At 46.8% G+C, this 21,623-nt stretch overlaps 1 protein-coding gene across 1 annotated transcript; it reads left to right on the top strand.

Moving 5' to 3' along the window:
- Window positions 1-838: 838 nt before the first annotated feature.
- Window positions 839-14,145, top strand: WFDC1 (WAP four-disulfide core domain 1). The gene is made up of 7 exons (XM_054269530.1): window positions 839-991; window positions 6,171-6,369; window positions 7,590-7,673; window positions 10,377-10,517; window positions 12,036-12,077; window positions 12,848-12,922; window positions 13,692-14,145. Exons 1-6 carry the CDS (start codon window positions 839-841, stop codon window positions 12,904-12,906), a joined length of 678 nt encoding a protein of 225 aa, XP_054125505.1. The 3' UTR covers window positions 12,907-12,922; window positions 13,692-14,145.
- Window positions 14,146-21,623: the final 7,478 nt, after the last annotated feature.

Below are 21,623 nucleotides of genomic sequence, written 5' to 3'. Positions count from 1 at the left end.
CCCACTCTCCAGGCCCTGGATGTCCATGAGATGTCCAACACCCCACGTCCACTCCTTCCGTGCCTCCCATTGTCAGGCCCAGCCTGACTCATGTCCCCTTCCTTGCTTTCTCTGTGTGCTCATGTAATTTCCACCTTCCTTCCCTATTCCACACCCCAATTTATTTTTTCCTTATGGTTTTTCCCCTCCTCCTAAATAATTTTCAGCAAACCAACGTCACCTTGGTTTAATGAAAGCCCCTGGATGTTTATCATGTTGTCAGATCGTTTCCTTCCAGATGAAGTTGTCACTTTGTCAAGGCGTGATGCAAATCCCCAGCAGGAAGCAGACAAAGGGAGAGCCCACCAGGCTCTGGGGAAGTTTGGGTGAACTGTTTGCAAAAAAAAATCAGCCGAGCCCACCCCTCCGAGACCTTCATTTCCCCCTGCGGCAGCTGTCATCTGATCCCACGCCTCGCCTCTCAATGGGGCTCTCGGAGGATGCCAGATGTTGGGAACAAAGGTCTAAAAATAATCTTTCCAAGTAATCTTCCCGTCCATCACTCGAGGGGAGCGTGAGCTTTGTGCGAACATGTGAGCCGAGAACCTGATCTAACTTCAACAAGTTCAACAGCAGCTCCCGGCTCCTGCCTCTGGGCTCCTTTTTGTGCCTTTTTTTTTTTTTTTTTTTTTTTTTTTTTTTTTTTTTTTAATTCCTTCCCCTTTGCCTTCCCAGAAGCTGCGCAGGGGAAAGCTTGGAGCGCTCTTTCCCTCCCTCCTCTCCTCCTTCCCTCCTTGCAAACCCCGACATCTCCGGGGCTCCTTTTTCCATCTCTCCCTGGAACAAAAAAAAATAAAAAATGAGTTCCAGGCTGCTTCCAGAGATACAAAAAACTCTTTTCTGTAAGAAGCTCCTGGCTGCAGCGCTGTGTGTGCTGGTGGTGCTGCCGGAGCCGGGCAGTGCCAGGAGCCTGTGGAAACGCGCTCTGCTGAAAATGACGGAGAAATACGATGTGAGTGGGGCTGGGGGGCTCGGGGGATGCTGGCCGAGAAAAGGGGGAGTTATCCTGGCAGGGTTTGGGATAAAGGAGTGTTGGATCGGCGGGCTGGCTCGGTATCGCAGCCATCCGTGAAGTTTTCCCAGGCTGTGCGGGACTTTTGCCACCTAGCTGCTGCAGGGGGAAGCTGGGGGAGCTTTGGGATGGCACCGGCACCGCTTTCCCTGGAAAACCCCCGGGACAGCAGGAAAAGGGACCGGGGAGAAGGGGGATGCAAACCCTGAGCTCCGGGGAGAGGTTTAGTGCGGGGAAAATAATGGGATTTATTGCGGGGAAAATAATGGGATTTATTGCTTGGAGCAGGGAGGGTTCCCTGCCCAGCTCCTGTGCTGCCTTTTGGGGTAACTTTGGGTAAATGTGGGACGGGGGTATTGCCCACGGCTCTGTAAATCCCTGGAGCACAGAGAGCTCAGCCCCGCAGTGCCAGAGCAGCGTGCCCATCACCCTATAAAGGGTGGTGATGCCAGAAATCCATCCCTGTGGCAAGCAGAGCTGCTGCCCACGCCCTGGGTGCCACCATCTGTGCCTGCCCCTGGCAGCCTGCAGGCTCCACAGGGCACTGGGCACAGCCACAACCCCCAAACCCGCTCTGGAGAGAGCTGCCCTAAGCACAGGTACTGCTGGAAAACCTTTGGGAACCTTCACTCTGGAGTGCTGGAGCTGGAACTGGGACAGAACAAGTGCAGGGAGTGATGCTGAGTCTTGCCTTGGTGTGTCTGGGCCAAACAATTGTCACAGAGGAAATTGGAATTGAAAAAAAAAGGAAAATAATTTGCTAGCTTAAGTTTTTGGTCCTGCTGTTTGAAAAAAAAAAAAATTGAATTTGAAATTTTTGCTTGATCCATTCAAGTTCCCTTAGAAACCAGCACTGCCCCTTGAATTGCTTGGGTGCAAGCCCCAAACACTTTATTTTCTTATGCTCAGGTCTGATTGCATCTTCCTGCATGTGTATAAACAGCACCTCAGTGTCACAGGCAGATCCCTCCATGTTTTCTGCAGCTGTTAATTCCAAAAGGATGTTTTTATACCCATGACTTTTAGGGTGATGTTTGTGCATGGCAACATTTGGTTTGTGCAGTTGCTGACTCAGAATTGTGACACACATCCCTTGCCCCCAATGAAGAAACTGAAATTCTGTCTTCTGGAAATTTTTTAGAAAACATTGTGCTGATGTTGGAAAGGTACCTCAGGATTTTGTAAAAAAATTTCATTATAGCCTCTCTTGGGCCAGGGTATCCTCTGGTTCCACTTTAATTGGAAAATGGTGATATAAAATCTGCATTTCCTGCAAAATCACTCACTGGAAAGTGCATGTATCTGGATATTCTGCCATATTTCAAAGTGAAGCTCAAATTGAATAGGAACCATGAGGTGAATGACCCAGAGAGATAGGACAGGAGCAGAAGAGGAATTTACATGTTGATTTTCAGATAAGGAGCCAGCTCCCCTGGGGATATATCCTCTTCTTTCAACCTGCACTTCTTCAAAGGGCTGTTTTTGCTGGCAGCCCCGAATCCAGGTGCTACTGATCTGGCAAGCTCAGCTAGAAATTGCTCATATTGACAGAAACATTGATCCAGGGAAAACAGAAAATGCTTTTCTTTCTCCTCCTCCGAGCCTTGTCAAGGGGGAAAGCGTCTGCTCTGCATCCTCTCCTGCGGTTCTGGCAGCCCCTCTGCTTTCTCACAGGGATGTTTTCTCTCCTACCAAACGCTGTGTGTTCCCTGTGGTTGGAAAAATCAGAGTCTGGGGGCAGAGCAGCTGATTTGTGAGTCATTTGGATGGAGGGATGACAGATGGAGGTGATCATGGACGTGCAGCCATGTGGGACACGGGCCACAGGAGCTGTGGGACCTGTCCCACCCCTGTGGGACCCCAAAGGACACAGCTCTGTGTGGTCTGAGCCCAGAAAATCCGAGGCTGCAGCAGGAGGAGTGAATCCAGAAAAATGCTGGGTGCAGAATGGCAGGGAGGAGTGAGGATGAGGAGCTGGCTGGGGTTTCATTCACCCTGGGTGAGGAAGGCTGTTGGCTGGCAAGGAGGGGTCAAGTGGGGCTGGAGAAGGGAGAAAGAGGGATGGCAGTGAGGAGAAAAACCTGGCAGCCACAGTGGGATGCAGGAGCTGGGCTTTAAAACAAATCCATGTGTTTTACAGAGGGACATTTGTCAGATTTAGTGATTTGCAGCTGGTGTTCTGCAGCCCCCACGCTCCAGGGACTGTTCCCAAGGGGCAGAGGGAGGGAGATACCTGGGAGTGGGCTCAGTTCATCATAAAACACCCATCATGTCTGCTGGGAAAAACTGGGCCAGTCTGGATTTCATTCCACTGTCAGCTACAGCAAGTGTTGGAGAAAAATCCCAGCCTTCTTCTAAAATCTTCCAGAAATGAAGAATTCCTCACAGCTGCTGTAATGCTCTTCCAGCAATTTATTTACCCTGCAGCAGCCAGCTGTCATAAATCAGCCCTGGGGTACCCTCCTTGTGTTCTGGCCCCCAAATCCTCAGAGTAACCTGTGAGGAGGGCAGCCTCAGCTCCCCTTTGGAACCTGCACACACACACAAACCTTTTTCTGTATTTCCTGCTTTCCAACCTTTTACTCATTATTGTGCATCTTTTGGAGCCCACCCCAGTTCTGCAGGGTTCTTCCAGCTGCAAAGAGCAGATCCAAAATGACAAATCCGGAGCTGACAACAGGAGAAAATTATTGCCATTGCTTTGGTCTTGTCCTTCACATCAAGCTGCTTTCAGGCTGATGTTTGCCACTTTGATCATCACTGATGGGTGATTTTCCAGGTCTTTAATGGAAATATTGGAGGATTCAAAATTCCCTTTGACTGTGGGGTTTTTTTTTTTCATTTTCTTTTTGTTTTATGGCCAGTGTTTGGGAATACCTGCCAGGGCCAGAGCTGGTGGTGGGAGGCTGAAATAAACCTCATGTGCCACCTCAAGGGGCTCCATGCAGAATGTGAATTAGCAGAGCTGTGCTTTAACACAAGCTCAGGGACCAGTTCCAGACACAAATAACAGAACAGAGCTGGGATTTTTGGGAGGCAGACTGCATCCCTATTGAAATTATGGCTGAGACTGAGTGATTCCATCCAGGTTCTTCCTCATCTTTGTTGACTTCCAGGGTTCCTCAGCTGAACTCTGCACTTTTCCCCTTACTTTGTTTCTGGCTATCTAAGGCAGATATTGTCATTAAAATGTTTAATAAGTCTCCCTGGGAAACAGAAATTTACCTCCTGCACTGAAAAATGTTTTTAAAGAAATTTTGACTGTCGTCAAAATCTGCAAAAATAATAAATCAGAGCCAAACTGTGAATGCTGGGAGAGCTTTTAAAAACCTTATAACCCAAACCTGGAGATGTCCTTAACCAGGTTATTTTGGGGAACGAGGGAATCCTGTTTACACATAAACAAGGAAGTTTATTAAACAAAATAAGTAAAATATTCTTATTTTGAATGCAATGAGTTGTGAGCAATAGGTGACCAGAGAAAAATGGCAGGGAGGTCATGAGGTACAAAGTTATTTGGCCACAACTGTTATATTGTTCCCCAACGGAAATTTCATTCATGGAGCCAGCTGTTCATTGCAATTTTGGCTTCTTGGGTTCTGAATCATCTGTGAAGCAACTGCAGTAATTGTTTGGTGGGTTTTTTTCATGTGTCCATTATTTGCCAGTATTATTTTGGTCCCATTTCCGTCTGCAGATGACCTTTCAAATAGAATGGTAAACTGTGACCTTCCAGGATGAGCACTCCCTCCAGCAAGGAGACCTGTTCTGTGTTTGGAACTGCACAGATTTATTGTTCACTGCTCCCTTATATCCCAAAATTATAGCTGGTATGAAAATTTTATCTATTTAAAATCCAGCAACCCAAAAAAACCAAACCCAAGAAACGTGTATGTTCAATATCTTCGATTTTCATGAAGAAAATAATATGAATATAAATATAAAATGAAAATCTTCATTTTTATAAAATATAAAAATGAAGATTTTAATATTTCAAATTTGGAGTGTTTGCAGCTTTTGAGGAATGGACAAATACAAGAGCTTGCTTGCATCTTCAGCATGGAAAACATCATCAAAATTGGGTTTTTCCAAACCTTTTTAGTGGTTTAAACAGCCTATCAGTTAATGGGAAAACAATGTCACAGAAGGGTTTTAGAGGAAAAAGCAGAAGAAATTTGTTTATTGATATTGGGAACGGGGCAGGAGACTGTCAATAGCGAAAACATCAGGAATTCTCTGTCTGTCTGACACTCCATCTCTGCAATGGCGTCTCCTTGACCAGTTTTTGGGAGAATCCATGTGGGAACAGGCTCTTGTCAAAGGACAGATGCTCCAAAGGAGTCATTGGGGGTTAGAGAAATAAGGATGGAGCAGGATGCAGAGAGGGATGCTAATCTCACCTCAAATTCTCCATGGTCTGCTGGTGAAATTTCCTAGAAACCCCTGGGGGGTTGTTGCACCATGTTTATTCTTGGAATAACAACCCCAGTTTCTCATCACTGATTTTGTAACACACCAGTGATTTGGCCAAGTGTATCTTTACATTTTTGTGTATTTTTGACTTTACTGCTCTTGAGGCCATGGCAGTGTTCACTTCACACCCCTGGCTTGATGCTGATCTCTTTTAAAAATGCAAATCCAGAATTTTGATTTTATGAGAGTTTATAAATGGTTGTTAATAAATCTGAGACGTGAGTGCCCTGAGCCCTTTCTGCAGCCCAGAGGGGAGGGAGTGGTTGAGCCACAGGTGAGAAAGGAGTGGGCTGGGGTGATTCACCTCTGCTGCAGGGATTTGGCTTCTTGCTACAACAGCCCCAGTGTGAAAAATATCTGAATGGTGCCTCATAAATGTTCCTGGGCCTGTTAATGCACTTTACACTTCTCTTATCCTGTCAGTGAGCAGTGAGCAGCTCAGCTTCTTTCTGCTGCAAATGAGCTCATTTTCTTTGGGGCAAAGCTGGCATCACTCACAGATCTCACCAGAATGTCCCATGGTTTAGAAATGGTCTCTGATTTAACAGCCCAGAGCTCCACCATGGATAAACTTGAAAGGCTCCGGTAGGATGTTCCATAACTCACCTTACAGCGAACCTGACTTGCTTTTCTTCTCTTTGCAAAGGATTATGAGTACCCTCTTCATTCTCACAGCTCCCAGCAGCAGCAGAAGAGCGACCGGTGCCCGCCGCCGCCGCAGAGCCTGCCGGAGCGCGCCTGCGAGGTGCCCAGCTGCCGCTCCGACGCCGAGTGCCAGCGCCACAAGCGCTGCTGCTACAACGGCTGCATCTACGCCTGCCTCGAGTCCGTGCAGCCCCCGCCAGGTACAGGGAGCCCCGGGGGGGCTGGGAGAGACGGGAGCTTGTGGGGATGGGGGTGGTGGTGGGGATGGTCTTCAGGTGCGTTGGGTGCAGCACGGGAGGTTGGAGCGCGGGTTGTGTTCCGCACTTGGGGTTTCTGCGGGGTTGAGGAGTGAGAAGGTATCCAAGGGAAGCTGGTGTGGGAAAACTTCCACTTGGGTGAGTTGTAGAAATCACTCAAGGGCAGTTGTTTTCCTGGGATGCCATTTCCTATGCTCCATCCTGGAAGTGTCCAAGGCAAGCTGGTGTGGCAAAATTTCTCCTTGGTCCAATTGTAGAAGTCACTCAAGGGCAGTTCTTTTCCCAGGATGGCATCTTCCATGCTCCATGCCTGGAAGTGTCCAAGGCAAACTGGTGTGGCAAAATTTCCACTTGAGTGAATTGTAGAAGTCACTCAAGGCCAGTTCTTTTCCAAGGACAGGCAAACTGGTGTGGTAAAATTTCTCCTTGGTCCAATTGTAGAAGTCACTCAAGGGCAATTCTTTCCCAGGATGGCATCTTCCATGCTCCATGCCTGGAAGTGTCCAAGGCAAACTGGTGTGGCAAAATTTCCACTTGAGTGAATTGTAGAAGTCACTCAAGGCCAGTTCTTTTCCAAGGACAGGCAAACTGGTGTGGTAAAATTTCTCCTTGGTCCAATTGTAGAAGTCACTCAAGGGCAATTCTTTCCCAGGATGGCATTTTCCATGCTCCATGCCTGGAAGTAGGGATGCCACACCAAGGCAACCTGGTGTGGCAAAATTTCTGCTTGGATGAATTGTAGATGTCACTCAAGGGTAGTTCTTTTCCCAGGATGGCATTTTCCATGCTCCATGCCTGGAAGTGTCCAAGGCAAGCTGGTGTGGGAAAATTTCCTCTTGGATGAATAGTAGAAGTCACTCAAGGGCAGTTCATTTCCAAGGACAGGCAAATGGTGTGGCAAAATTTCTACTTGGGTGAATTGTAGAAGTCACTCAAGGCCATTTGTTTTCCTGGGATGGCATTTTTCATGCTCAATGCCTAGAAGTATCCAAGGCAAACTGGCGTGGCAAAATTTCTACTTGGTCAAATATAACTCCAAATCAGATGAATCCATCAGGCAGCCTCCTCACAGGCCCTTAGAGGAAATCCATGACTTTTCCATAACTCTGTGTCCTGTGGCTGCTACATCTTGACACTGTGGTCTCTTGTTTCTGTCTCTGCAGTCCTGGACTGGCTGGTTCAGCCCAAGCCCCGCTGGCTGGGAGGCAATGGGTGGCTTTTGGATGGCCCAGAGGAAGTCTTACAAGGTACAGGACATTTCTCTATCTTCTCTACAATATCCATAATCCCACAAAGGCCCTGGAGAATGAATCCCTCTTACACAGAGCTTGCCTGGGATGTTGGGCTGCTGGTATTTGTCTGGAGTTCCACAGGAATAACTCTGTGTGGTGCTGGGAGCTGCTTTCTGCTGCAGTAAATACTTTTTATGGATATGGATTATGCAGCAGAGCACTAGGAATGCTGCAGGGTGCTGGGCTTGTACCCATTCTTCAGATAAAGAAAGATATATCTTCCTTTTAGAAAAAGGCTTTGTCATCATACACATAATTTTCTGCCAGCTTCCTGATAGAGTGTGGGTGGATTTGGAATGGGAGATCCTTTAATCCAGAGTGGCCTCCTCACCCAGATGCCTTGGGCTGGGGCTGTGGCTCTTGGATCTGAAGGTGACTTGGACAGGAGCCCTGGCAAACTGCTGCAGAGCTGTGCCAACTGGGGCATCTAAATTTGGAGACTGACAATGAGATTGAGCCTTACCGGTTCATTCCATAGGAAAAGGGTTTTAATTAATTTTTTTAATACCTAAAACTAAAATAAGGAAGGAATGGGGAGGTTGGAAGAGAAGTTTTCTTCTGTGAGGCATTCCTAGATTTATGGACACCTGAAGTTTTGGGATTTTTCATGGAAAAGTTAACCCAGCTTTTGATCAGCTTTAGTCAGATCCAGGTAGAGCCAATAAATTCCCCTCTTTGGTCTTACACAGATGGTTTTAGACTCACTAAGCCTCAACTCTCATCTATTATGGAAACTCCAAGTTCTTGAAGAGAAAATTCTGCCTCCAGCTCATTGGAGCTGCACAGCTAGAAACAAGATAAAATAGGTTCCTCCTCATCCATCCTTGTCATGCTTATATTATTTGTTCTTATCTGAACCCCTTCATCTCAGCTTGAGGGAGTAATTAGGGAAGCAAGAACCATCAGTCATGGCATGAGAATTACAGCAGAGTACTTGAAATTAAAAATCAGAGAGAGGAGTGGCCCTGCAGAGTCTGTACATGTAATGGCCACAGATACTGCCCAGATCCTGCTTTGCCTTCCCATTCTGAGCTGCACTTGCTGCCTGTCCCAGGTCAGAGTGGTGAAACCTCTGTTTGGCACAGGGGTGGCACTGCCTGACCCCACAGTGAGTCACTGCTGAGGTTTGGATTCAGCAGCAGGCCTGTGGGTGTGGAGCAGAGAGCAGAGCAGCACAATGCCAGCTTCCTGCTCATGTTCCAACCCCTCACCCAGCCCAGAGCTGGTGGGACACACTTATCCCTGCCTGGTGGGACACACTTGTCCCTGCCTGGTGGGACATGCTTGTCCCTGCCTGGTGGGACACACTTATCCCTGCCTGGTGGGACACACTTGTCCCTGCCTGGTGGGACACACTTATCCCTGCCTGGTGGGACACACTTGTCCCTGCCTGGTGGGACACGCTTGTCCCTGCCTGGTGGGACACACTTATCCCTGCCTGGTGGGACACACTTATCCCTGCCTGGTGGGACACACTTGTCCCTGCCTGGTGGGACACGCTTGTCCCTGCCTGGTGGGACACATTTATCCCTGCCTGGGGAGAGCAGTCCCATGGGAGGATCATCCTGCATGGTGGGCACTGATGATGCCTTTGGGCTACCAAAAAACAGAGTTCAGACAAAATTAGAAGGATAAAAAGCAGTTTGTTTATATTTGTTGAAGGGCTTTCAGGTACATTTAGGGCAGATGAAGGCCCCCAGGGGCTACACCCAAAGATGGACAATGGGTCATGAGTTTGCACACTTTTATAAGTTTGGTCCATTTGCCTGTTAGGGGTTAATCTTCCAATTCCAGTTTCAGGTAATGAAGTCATTTACCCCCAGTTTGCTGCCCCAGCTCACTTTTGTTCCTGTCTCTCAGGGCCTGAGGCAGTGAGGGGTCCTTGATTGCCAGGCCTGGAGAGGAATTGTTGTGTCTGCCCAAAATGGGAAAGCTGCAGCTCACACTGTGTGTGGAGTTCAGAGTTCTACACTTGGTGCCTAAAGAGGCTGGCCTGGAACAGAGGCTGGACAGACTTCAAGGAATAAAGTAGGGATTTATGAAAAGGCCTTCAAAGGATACACCTTGGGCAGCACAAGAGCCTGGCCATGGCTACACCCAAGATGGACCCAAGATGGACCCCAGGCCACGAGTTTTCACACTTTTATAAATTTTGGTCCATTTACATATTGGGGTTAATTGTCCAAATTACAGCTTCAGGTTATGAAGTCGCATCCTCCCAGTTTGCTCTTCTCAGTTAGCTGTTTTTTATGCTTTTTGGGCCTGAAGCTGCAATGGTGTCCTTGGTCTGGAAAAGGATTGTTTTGTCTGATCAAACTGTGAGGAGAACTTGCTAACACTTTACATGAAGCTCAGAGTCACACACCGATGAAGTACAGAATCTGAAAGATACAGAAGTTGAACTTAAGGCAACACACCAAAGAATTGCAGGACCACAAATACATGAAAAACATACAAACTAAAACCCTATGGTATGGGTGTCCTATGTGGATGGTGCCCACCCCAGAGCTGGCACACAGGCTGTGGGGAGAGTTTGTGCAGGGAATGGGGCTGAGCCATGCCAGGAGGGGCCAGCCCCCATGGCAAGGAGCCTGAGGAGGGGTGGTGGCTGTGTTGGGGTCCCCGTGGCTGTCACAGCATCTGAGGATTCTCTTGCAGCTGAGGCCTGCAGCACCACAGAGGACGGGGACGAGCCCCTGCACTGCCCCACAGGCTACGAGTGCCACATCATCAACCCGGGCAACACGGCCGAGGGCATCCCCAACAGGGGCCAGTGCATCAAGCTCCGGGGAAACCCAGGTGGGTCAGGCCAGGAAACCTCCCCCTGTGGGATGGAGCCCTTTTCTCACTCACAGATGGGGTAGCAGGAAACCTCCCCCTGTGGGATGAGGCCGTTTCTGACTCACAGATGGGGCAGCTGAAGCACGTTTTAAAAACTTTTATAATGTATAAATAATAAATAATAAATAATATAAATTTTATAATTCATGCCATCACAATCAGAAGCCAACTATTTCTTAATTACAATGCATTTTGAGCATTTCTTGGCCTATCAGCTTTAGCCACACTATGCTGCAGATGCCTTAAAGCCAATAATCTAAAATTACCCCTCATGGCTCCCACTACAATGCATCTTTCACAGTTCTGTTTCTCCAAAGTATCCAGTCTTATTTGCAATGCCACCTTTTGAAACTCGTTTCCAGCTCCATTTCTCTCTCAGCAATGTTTGTCCTGTTCCATGGCGTTTCTAAGTCAGCATTTCTTGTCTCAAGGTTTGCATACAGATGCACACGGTGTGAGCTTTCTGTCAGGCTTTGAGAATTCTCTACAAATCCATTTGCCACATTTCCCTTCTCTCTTGAATGGAAAAAACTTCTCATGCATGCTGATGTTTGCAGGGCAGAAGCAGAAAGGAAAGGACCAGGACACCAGGACACTCGTGCCAGTGTCCTCTGGGGCTGTGTCTGCCTGTGCTGTTACTACACAGCACAAAAATTAGAAATATTTATAAGTTATTGCATGCTTCAATGAGAAATCTGAGTTTTAAATTCCACATTTATCTTCTGACTTTGCTTTCTGCATCCAAAACTTCGTTGCCTTCATTCTGCTGATACATTTGCCCAAAAAAGAATTTCATGCATGCCAAAATATTTTCCATGAAAGCTCATAGCATGTGAATTGTAGGATATGTACATTGGCACTGGGCTAAAATCACCTCAGTGCTGAGACATGAGACATCAGTTTTGCCATTTGGTCACTATAAAAAACAGGAGAAGCATCAAACCAGGTCTCTCAGCTGCTTCCAAAACAGATTAAGAGTTTTTCCATCATCTCTTTTATAACCTTTTCTTTAATAACATCCACAGTAACCAATGTAATGTAGAACTGTGGGGATCTTAGACATGAAGTATTTCTAAGGGCTTAAATAATTATATAAATGGCAAACAGAACAACCTCCTGGAACTTGAATTATGTAAAATGCTAAAAGATGGTCTGAAAAGTTACCCAAATTTTATTTCATTTAGGAAAGCCTCTGAATCCTTGACTTGTAGCTATTGAAAAGGTTATAAAATGCTAGTGGCAATTCCCACTCTTATGGCAAATGAGTTGTGTCCACAGAGCTCAGTAATCTCAGCAGTTTATAAGAGGTTTATAGCAACCCAAATTACTTCAGCCACAGAGGACTTTTATGTCCCTCATTGTGAGGCTATTATTTCCCTATCTCTAATTTCTCTGTGCTGTACACAGCAGGTCAGAGTTTAACACAAAAAATGAAGCGTGACTCGGTATGTTCTCACCATGAACCTTCTTTTCCAGATGGACACAACCTGAGGCATAAGTATTACAAGGAATATATTGGTAAGCTGCTGGCATGAAGTGGTTGTTGTTGTTGTTGTTGTTGTTATTTTAAGCTTTATCATTCTTGCAATGCTTACAAGGAATTTGCTCCTTATGAAATGAAGGTTTGTACATAGAAAAAAAAATATTCTTTATCTTCAACTCTCTATGCCTCGGTCAGATGTTATTTTAAGATCTACAATGTCCTGACTGTGGACTCTTGAGAACCAGAATTTTCAGCTGTGACAGAATGAGTTAAACTGCCAGGGGAACCACCCAGTCCAATAATCTTTTTTTTTTATTTTTAAGCATATTTTTGGAGCTTTGTTCTTGGTCCAAGACTCCTCTCTGCTGCAGCTGAACACAGGGCTCTGTCAAAAGCAGGGTCTTGGGCTGTGGTAAGAGATAAGGGATGGTGGAGCCCAGTGAATTCCCCTAGAGGTGTCAGGTCCCTCTCACAAATCTGGGGCTCAGAGAAAGCAAGAGCATCTCCCACATCTTTCCTCACAGTTCCAAAGCTCCTGGTTCCTCCTTCTTGGATCTGGATCTGATTGGAAGTGACATTCAGGTACAACTAGACAGCAGCTTTGACATAAGATTTCCAAACAGCCAAATTTGGCCACTTTGGCTGATTAAACCAGGAGAGGATTTCTTTTCCTTTCTTCTAGTGTGGGCTAGCCCAGCTATCTGTTAAATAATGATAAAATAAACCTGCACTGCTGAGGGAACCTCGAGAAGCCATTTTCCACAGCCCAACCCAAAACCTGACTTTGCTGATGTTTGTTTTACAGGGAGCAACTCCAACAATTTGGTTGGCTATGTGAAAAACCAGCAGAAGCATTTGGGCTAATTGAAGGTGTGCCTGGGTAAGTGCCCTGTGAATAAAGGGAAAGCTGGGTGGAAATAGCTGGTGCTTGGAATGCAATCATTCACAGAAACATTTTCTGAGAGTGGTATTTCCTCTGAGCAAAATGCTGGAGTAAGGACAGCACCTTAAACCCTGTGCAGGTGCATGAAACACTCTCATTCCATCAGACACACCTGATTTCTTGGCAGAACCTTTGCCTTGTGGGCATTTAGAGGATGAAAAATAATTGGTGTTCCTTAAGACTTTAAACTTTTGTGTTTAGGGGCTTCTTCTAGCACAGGTGTAACTGGGCCTGCCAGACAAATTAAAAAGCTATTTATTCTGTTTAATCTGACTGCAGAAAGGGTCAGTCTTGCAAATCCTTCAGCACATGGGGGGGTTTTGTGGATAATTTTCTGTGTGTGAACACTTGTGCTGAGCAGTGGCACCACTGATGTGAGAAAAGGCACATTGATCTGTCAGAGCCAACAGCAAAAGCTCTGTCTGTTTTATCAGCCTTGCATCAGGCAAGAATGAAAATATTTATTACACCAAAAGTTCTGTCCCGAGATGGTTTTCTCTACACTTTCAGCTTCACTTTAAGATTAACTTGGGTTTAGCTGGGAGTTGTGAAAACAAAGCAGTTCAGTGTTGTACCTACGTCAGGCTGGCTGTTAAGATTGCTCAGCTACTTAAGGACAAGTTCTGTGCAAACATCCTAGGAAAGATAAATATTTTAACTCCTCTTCCTCTTTTTTTTTTTCTTTTGTTGTTTGGTTTTCACCCAGCTGGACCCCTCTGTCAAGGAATGCTTTACCCAGCAGCTTTCTGGTCCCAGATCTCCACATCTCCAGCACCCCCTGGTCCCTGTCCATCACTGACAGAAAAATTCATTATCCAAAGAAAAGTCCAGGTTTTAACCCCACCAGGAAGGGGAGAAATGTGATCCCCTGAAGGAAACCACACTGCTTATCAGCTGCCCTTCTACAAATGAAATGCAAACACCTCCAAGGGATCCCTGTAAGCCACAGTGCCATGATCAGGCTGCTGACACAGAGCCAGCCCTTCGTGTGCTTGTTGTGTGACCAATTCAGATTTCAGGCCTGTGAACACAACCCAGTGACGTCAGAATTCTACCTAAATATCATCTCTAAGTTGCTTTAAAATAGGTGAGACTAAAGAGGTTCTCTGGATCAAATCCAGCGCCTGCCTGTCTGGAACAACCCCTTTAAAGAAGCCTTTTCATCAGCTTAAAATTCAAAGAAATCTGCAAGTTTCTTCTATTTATACCCAGATAAAAACCAGGCTTGACACCCACTCTAAATGGCTAAACCTGAAGTTTTAAGAATTTGAGGAAGTTTAGGCTAGGAGCAAAAGCAGCTTTATAAATGATTTTAGGTTACTTTCCTCTTCTCAGTCTGGTGAGCTGCAGATTGAGAGTTAATAATGGAACGGGTTCCTTCCTACAGTATCCAGGCTGACACACAAATGCATGCCAGGTTTTGTAATGTGCTGTTTTTAGCCAGCACAGTTAATACTCACAAAATCTGGGGGTTTGTACCTGCAAAACCTCAGCAAGAGGCCTGAAGTCTGGATAATTGGTTAAATGTGTTAGAAAATCAAATCCAGGATAAATATGTGTGCTGAAAAGGATTGTCTGGCAGATGAGCCCCTGCTCCTCAGGAGTCCTGTACCTTTTATGTTGACTTTCCTAAATCCTTAAAGTCTGGATATTTGTATTTGGGCTTCACAGCTTCTTTTAGCTGTTTACCATTATACAATGGAAAACACATTTTCTGTTAAGGTTTTTCCTTTCCTGTGGCAGTCCTGAAGGGACAGTTGCATTTATTGTGACAAACCAGCCAGAATTGTCTGGCAGAAAAGCCACATTTGCTCCATGGTTTAGTCCATGTCCCCATCTGCCTGCATGAAATTAACATTTTCATTTGCACAGTAGTAGCACTGCATATAAATACCCAATTCACAAATGCAAGCCCCTGCTTCCACTCACAAAATACAGGATTGTTTTTTTCCCCTCACTAAATAGTTTAAGCCAAATCCAAGACACCTATAAAACTCTTGATGCTTTGCACATGACATTTGCAGCTGGAGAGATGGAAGGTGCCAAACTGCTCCTCTGTTTCCTATTCTAAACACACTCCTGGGTGCTTTACAGAGCAAAGAACAGCTGAAGGGCTCCACATTTCCCTAAATATCTCCATTTGTTGTACTCACTCTTTTTCAATGTGCAAGACATTAAATGCAGCACCATGTTTGGGCAGAGCTGTTTCTAGAATTTTATCCTATACAGCTTCCTGCAGTGAGATCTTAATTCCTGCTTGGACACAGGGGCCACAGAACCAGAGAATTTTGGAATGGTTTTGGAAGGGAATTTGAAGCTCATCACCTTCCACTAGATCAGGTTGTCCAGGCTCCAATCCCTATTTTATCATTCCAATCTGTGTTCAGACCAGAAACTTGTCACTTATCCTACTGCAGCCTCGCTCCTCAGTGCTGCCCAGTGAAATGGATTGATTTTGTTCAGCATTACTTCCTGCAGGCAAAAAAAAATCAAATTCTGATTAAATGAGCAAAGCCCTCCAGTGATCACTGCTGGCCCCAAAGGGTAAATGCCAAAATGTTCAATTTTAAGCTAAAAAATTCCTAAAACCTTCTGAGGAGTTAGTTGAAAAATTGGTGGTGTGCACTCACAAATTTGAAAGATTAAAACTTCAAATCTCAGCCTAATCTCTCAAAGCAGCCCAAAATATGCTTAATTTGAGGGGACACATTCACTTCAGTGTCTGTTTTCTTTGTAGCTGCAGAAGCACATACCTGACCACCTGGGTGGGACAGTACAGGTGTGTTCTGCTTGCAAAAGAAATTAAATTTAAAAAAAAAAAAGAAAATTGACAATTTAATAATTTGATGATGAATTTCTGTTTACTGGGTGTTTCACAGCCATCACCCTTCTATAGTGGTGCTATAATGCTCAGGGGGATTTTTCCAGGTTAATTCAAGTTATTAATTGTCAAACTCAGAAACAAAAGCCACAGAAGGGACTTGACAATGTTTTCAGCAGTGAGACACTGAAATGTGAAACTCAGACACTGAAATGAAAACACAGAGCAGGTGAGCTGTCCTCAGCTGCTCTGCTCTCCAGAAACAGATGCTCCATCAGCAGCCTGGTGCAGCACAGTAGGAAATGCCTGGTGTAGGATGTTTTTAACCTTTTCATGACCACTCTGCAGCGTGTTTGGTGCTATGATAACCTTCCTGTGTGCCACTGAGTGCTGCACTGCCCACAGCTCCCACATCCCCGAGGATCTGGGCAGCCCCAGGAGCCCCTCCCTGGTTTGTGCTGTTCAGGTTCTGCTTTGGTGCTCAATAAAAAGTGACCAGTCTATTTTTCAACCCTGCTGAGTTTCTGTTGTGTCTTCTTGATGTACTTGCAGCTTTGGATTAGGGGGAAAAAAATGGAGAAAATTTCTCAATTTTAGTTGTTGGGAGAACATAACACAAGCACAGGGAGACAAAAGTCATTTTGTCCACTGGGAGGAAGGTGATAGACTCCAAAACACATCCACCACTTCTGTCAGCTTTCAGAGGGGCCCCTGTTTTGGGTCAGACACTCAGTTTTGGCATTTTCACTGCCCTCAGAGGAGCAGGTGGACAGTGATGCCCCAGCAGAAGTGACCCTTTGCACTGGGGCAGTGCTGGGGCTGCCAGCTCAGGTGCTTTGGGCTGCACCAGCACTGCCCAGGCAGCTTGGCAGGAGCCTCAGAGGGTGGAGAAACCGAGCAAGGTGAAGGTCAGGGCTGGGCTGTGCCCACTGCAGGACAGAGCTGGCACAGCACAGGGGTTGGGCCGATCCCAGCCTCCACCACCCACCTGCCCCACCCAGGATCCTGCTCTACCTGCTCCTCAGCAGGGACAGGAGGGCTCCTGCTCTGCCCTGGCAGCACAGCAGGGACACGAGCTGCCTGCAGGGACAGCAGGGACAGGAGCTGCCTGCAGCTGAGCCACGGGGGGACAGCAGCAGGGCTGGCATTTGGGAAGGGCTGGGGGGGTTCAGGTGAGCCCAGGCAGATCCAGGTGGCAGGGAAGCTCCTCACTGTGCCAGGGAAGGTGTCCTTGGGATCTCTTGGACCTCTTGTGGTCTTTGGGATCCTTGGGATCTCTTGGACCTCTTGTGGTCTTTGGGATCCTTGGGATCACTTGGACCTCTCATGGTCTTTGGGATCCTTGGGATCACTTGGACCTCTTGTGGTCTTTGGGATACTTGGACCTCTTGTGGTCCTTGGGATCATTGGACCTATCATGGTCCTTGGGATCCTTGGGATCATTTAGACTGCTCTTGGTCCTTAGGATCACTTGGACCTCTCGTGGTCCTTGGAATTCTTGGGATCTCTTGGACCTCTCATGGTCTTTGGGATCCTTGGGATCACTTGGGTCTCTCGTGGTTCTTGGAATTCTTGAGATCACTTGGATCTCTCATGGTCCTTGGGATCACTTGGACCTCTTGTGGTCCTTGGGCCTCTTGTGGTCCTTGAGCTTACTTGGGATCACTTGGACCTCTTGTAGTCTTTGGGATCACTTGGACCTCTCGTGGTCCTTAGGATCTCTTGGGATCACCCAGACCTCTCGTGCTCCTTAGGATCATTGGACCTCTCATGGTCCCTGCGATCCTTGAGATCCCTTGGACCTCTCGTGGTCCTTGGGATCACCTGGACCTCCCCATTTGGATGAGGAGGTCACAAAGGGTGTTCACCTAACTCCTGTCTCCTGCTGGGAATTGTGACAGCAACCACGAACCTCAGCTTTCAGGAGAATGATTTGTTTGGTGAACACCACAATATCATGGTTTCATTTCAGCTCATTTCCACACCAATGCAAGCAAAAACGGTTTCTGCTGCTGTAATTTGGCAGTGATCTTTGTGGAAAAAGCACAGCATGACCTGAGGCAGTGTCTGGAGTGACACTGAAGTGCTGCCAGGGCATCCCAGGAACCAACAACAGGATCAACAGAAGGAATAACAAAATAGATCTTCAAGGAGTCTACTCCTACCACTAAAATAATATAAAATAAACTCTGATGTACCACTCTGTGGTATTGGACTGTCTTGGTCACCTTCAGGAAGTTTTCCATAGTTTGCTGAGCAGTGAAGAAGCCTCTGAGGTTTGGACAACCCATAAAAGAGTTTTTGGAGGCTGGAGGATTCTCTTTGCCCGTGACACAGCAGGGATTGGCTCATACAGGGGTTGTTTTCTTCTCCCACCTCACCCTGGCTGCACAGGCTGTATTTCCCTCTGGAGGTGGGGTTGGGTGAGCATTCATTGTGTCTCTATGGCAAAAGGATTTACTGCATCATCTAGGATCCTTTAAAGGTAAATTAAAAAAAAAAAACCACCAAACCAAAAAACAAAAACAAAACCAAACAAAAACAAAGCAAACAATCAAAACAAAAATAATCAACTAAAACACCAAACCCAAAACAAACAAAGAAAACCACCAACAAAAACAAACAAATACAAAAGTAAAAAACAAAAACAAACCAAAAAAGCCCAACTTTTTCTGGCTAAAAAAAAAATATTTTTAGAGTTTCCCAGACAGAGCTGTAGATGGTGGGGATTGTTCCACTCATCCTGAGTCCCCCACCAGGTGAGACTCCCAGTTTAAGCAATGGAAACTGTGCAAAAAGAAACCAAAAGCTTCCATTAAATTCCCTCTTCCTTGCCCATTACACACCTGGGGACAGACCTATGGATTTGGGATTATTATGGATTTTGGATTTTACTCAACCTTGATGGGACAAGATGTTCTTTGCTTTAAAAAACAGGAGCAGCAGAAGTTCTGCCCAGGAAAATCCCAACCCAGAAGTGAAGTGCTTGGATTTTTGGGTGGCAGCAAACTCCATTCTACCCATGCAGAAGAGATTTTTTCCCTCAAGGTGGCACAAGAGGAACAAAAGTGCAACAAGTCCTGGTTCTGGCAGGGGAGCAGGTGAAGGAGCTGTGAGGTTTGAGCTCACAGCATCATAATTTTGGACTCAGGGAGTCTCAGAGAATGGCTCCTTTGCTCTGTGTGTTTTCATAACAGATATTTTCTACTTAAAAGACAAAAAAAAAAATGCTTTCCAAATAATCCCCTTAGAACTGGAGCTTTATTATCCAATTAAATAGGAAATACTGTAAGGGCACTGCAATTGGACTGTGATATGTTTTTAGAGTGTGCAAATGATAGAGTGAAGAAATACAACTTGTATTAGTTTTGTTTTCTTAACATTATAGTCCTCTGAATAGATTCAGTCTATTCCCAGCATTTTCTGAGCCATGGGATAGCAGAATACATTAATTTTGCATTAGATTTCCTAACATGCAGAAATCAACAGCAGCAAGAAAATGAAACTTGAGTCTGTTCAGCAATTTCTCAGAGTGAGGGGCAAACAGCAACATTATTTTCCTGCATTTATTCCATCTCATCAAATACAATTTCCCATAACAGAACTGAGGGAACGCAAAGATGAGAGAGAGAGGGACGTGGTCCTGAGCCCAAACCTCCCCAGTTTGCTGGATAATAAAACAGCCTGCTGTGATTGTTATGGTGCATTATTATTACTATTATTATTATTATTATACTCATCAACATGTTTTTCTCCTTTTCTATGTCCTTTTTGTCTTGGAATTTCTGTCAGTCCCACTCAAGGCATTGTTCCCCCTCCCTAACCTAGGGTGTGGCCATGGTGCAGATTTTGGATTTTGCTCTTGCAGCTCCATGTGTCCCTACAAGCAGCAGGGCTGTGCCAAGGGGATGATGCTAAATAAGGAAAGGATCAGCCTGTTGTTTAATTAGCCACGGTGGCTAATGAGGTCCATGCAGGGCACAGCACAGCCCCAGGATGCTCCTCCTGGGCAGCAGCTTCAGGGATGATGGGTGAGGATTTGGGGTGAGAAAAGCAAAACTAAAGGGAAATTTTCTTCCTACCTGCCTAGAAAGGGGGAAGGTATTTTCTACCACTTTCCTGGCAGGAACACAAGGATTTGGAGTGATGTTAAGATTGTGGAGACCACAAACAGGCTGAGGTGGGCAGGGGGAGGGATTCCCTGGCAGGCAGTGCTGCTGTGCCCTGTCAGGAGCTGCCAGAGCCAGCTGGACGTGCTCCAGCTCCTGGGAAGAGCTGCACCAGGAGGGGGAAACCAGTTCAAGAGCACAAACGAGCTCAGAGAGGTTTCACCTCCTGATTCCCAAATGATAAAGTCCAAATCCCTCTGTATCTGCTCTAAGCACCTCACCTAAGCCCTGGGCAGGGCCTGGATGTGAGATTCCCGAAAATCAGAGCCCAGCATCACGGCTGGCTCCTTTCCCACGGGAAGGAGCGCTGTTGGGTGATGCAGCAGCTCCCTCCCTCTGCCTGACGCATCCCGCTCGGATCCTTGCGAAAGAATTGCTCAATTCCGGCAGCCGGGAAGCCCCAGCTGGGCTTTACAAGGTCCCGGCTCCTTGCAGGGTTTCCCAATCGCTGTGTTTGCCTCCCAGGCTGGGTAGAAACCCCTCCTTCCCTCCACAGCACCTCGGTGGGTGCTCTCTGTAGCTGTGTGGAGTATTCCAGGGACTCCCCAGTTTTTCCTGCATCTGGGGGATGCAAACAGGACACAGATGCTTCATGAAAAGCAGCATTTTGGTGAGGGGTTTTGGCACCACAGGCTGTCACAGAGGTCCAAAGGCTTGGCCTCATCGTGGTCCAGAGCAAAATAAATGTGCAATTTTCTGGACATAGTCCTTGGAGGAAACTCTTCTCCTGCAGAAAAGTGCACATGTGTTTTTCTCTGGCTGGGAATGACTTTTATTCCCTCAGTGCAGTTTTTACTGTCAAAGGAGGATCTGATTCTCTCAGGTTACACCTCAGGGGCAGTTTAAGGGTAAGTGGATCCTGCAGTCACAGGGCCTGGGGGAGGATGTCGCTCTCCTGGGGCAAACCAGAGCGTGATGCTCCCTGACAGGCAGCCATAAATCTTTGGGAATGATGCAACCTGTGCACTTTATCAATCCTAGAATCACAGAACCAGAGGATAGAGAGCTGGAAGGGACCCACAGGGATTATTGAAGTCCAGTTCTGGACATCAAAGTCCAACCACCAAAGTCCACCGAAGTGTTTGGCTTCACCACGAAAGCACAAATGAAACACTGTGGGTTTGGTAAATCATCATTAGAGATCCCTACATCATACATCCATCATGTAAACACTTCTAAATCTCAGCGTTGTGCTGACTGGAGCATTTCCTAAGGAGAACCATCCCAGCCTGGAAGTTTACAAACAGGCTCCGCCGCGCATATAACCTATCCCTGACCAAACACCTTCCCTATCTCCCCGCCGACGCTCCTCCCGCAGCAATCCTTCTGAGGGCGGAGGAATAACCCCAACCTGCTCTTCAGGTGCCCATGGAGGTGTGCCGGGTGTCGCAGCCCGGTGTCACACACAGCCAGCCTTCCCGGCCGGCTTTTATGGGCGCAGCTCGCAGGGCGCGCACCTCCCTGCGGCTGCGGCGGCCCGGGGAAGGAAGGCGTGACTTGGCGGCCGCTCCAGGTGCCTCTGTCTCCCTGCAGGTAACCCCGAGCTGCCGGGGAGACCGAGCCAGCCCTGCTGCTGCTCCCACCCCGCTCATCCCGGTGGTCCCGTCCCGCTGGTCCCGGTGGTGCCGCCCCGCGGGTCCCGGCGAAG

The sequence above is a fragment of the Melozone crissalis genome, unplaced genomic scaffold (genome assembly GCF_028551555.1).
Source record: "Melozone crissalis strain CALT ecotype California unplaced genomic scaffold, PUWL_Pcris_2 ptg000007l_1, whole genome shotgun sequence".
NCBI lineage: Eukaryota > Metazoa > Chordata > Aves > Passeriformes > Passerellidae > Melozone > Melozone crissalis.
This window is presented reverse-complemented; position numbering and strand designations above follow the sequence as displayed.

Coding starts and splice junctions, on each gene's coding strand:
- WFDC1 (XM_054269530.1), top strand. CDS start 839: ATGAGTTCCAGGCTGCTTCCAGAGATACAAAAAACTCTTTTCTGTAAG. Junction 6,370..7,589: donor GTCCGTGCAGCCCCCGCCAG/GTACAGGGAGCC, acceptor CTGTCTCTGCAG/TCCTGGACTGGCTGGTTCAG. Junction 10,518..12,035: donor CAAGCTCCGGGGAAACCCAG/GTGGGTCAGGCC, acceptor CTTCTTTTCCAG/ATGGACACAACCTGAGGCAT.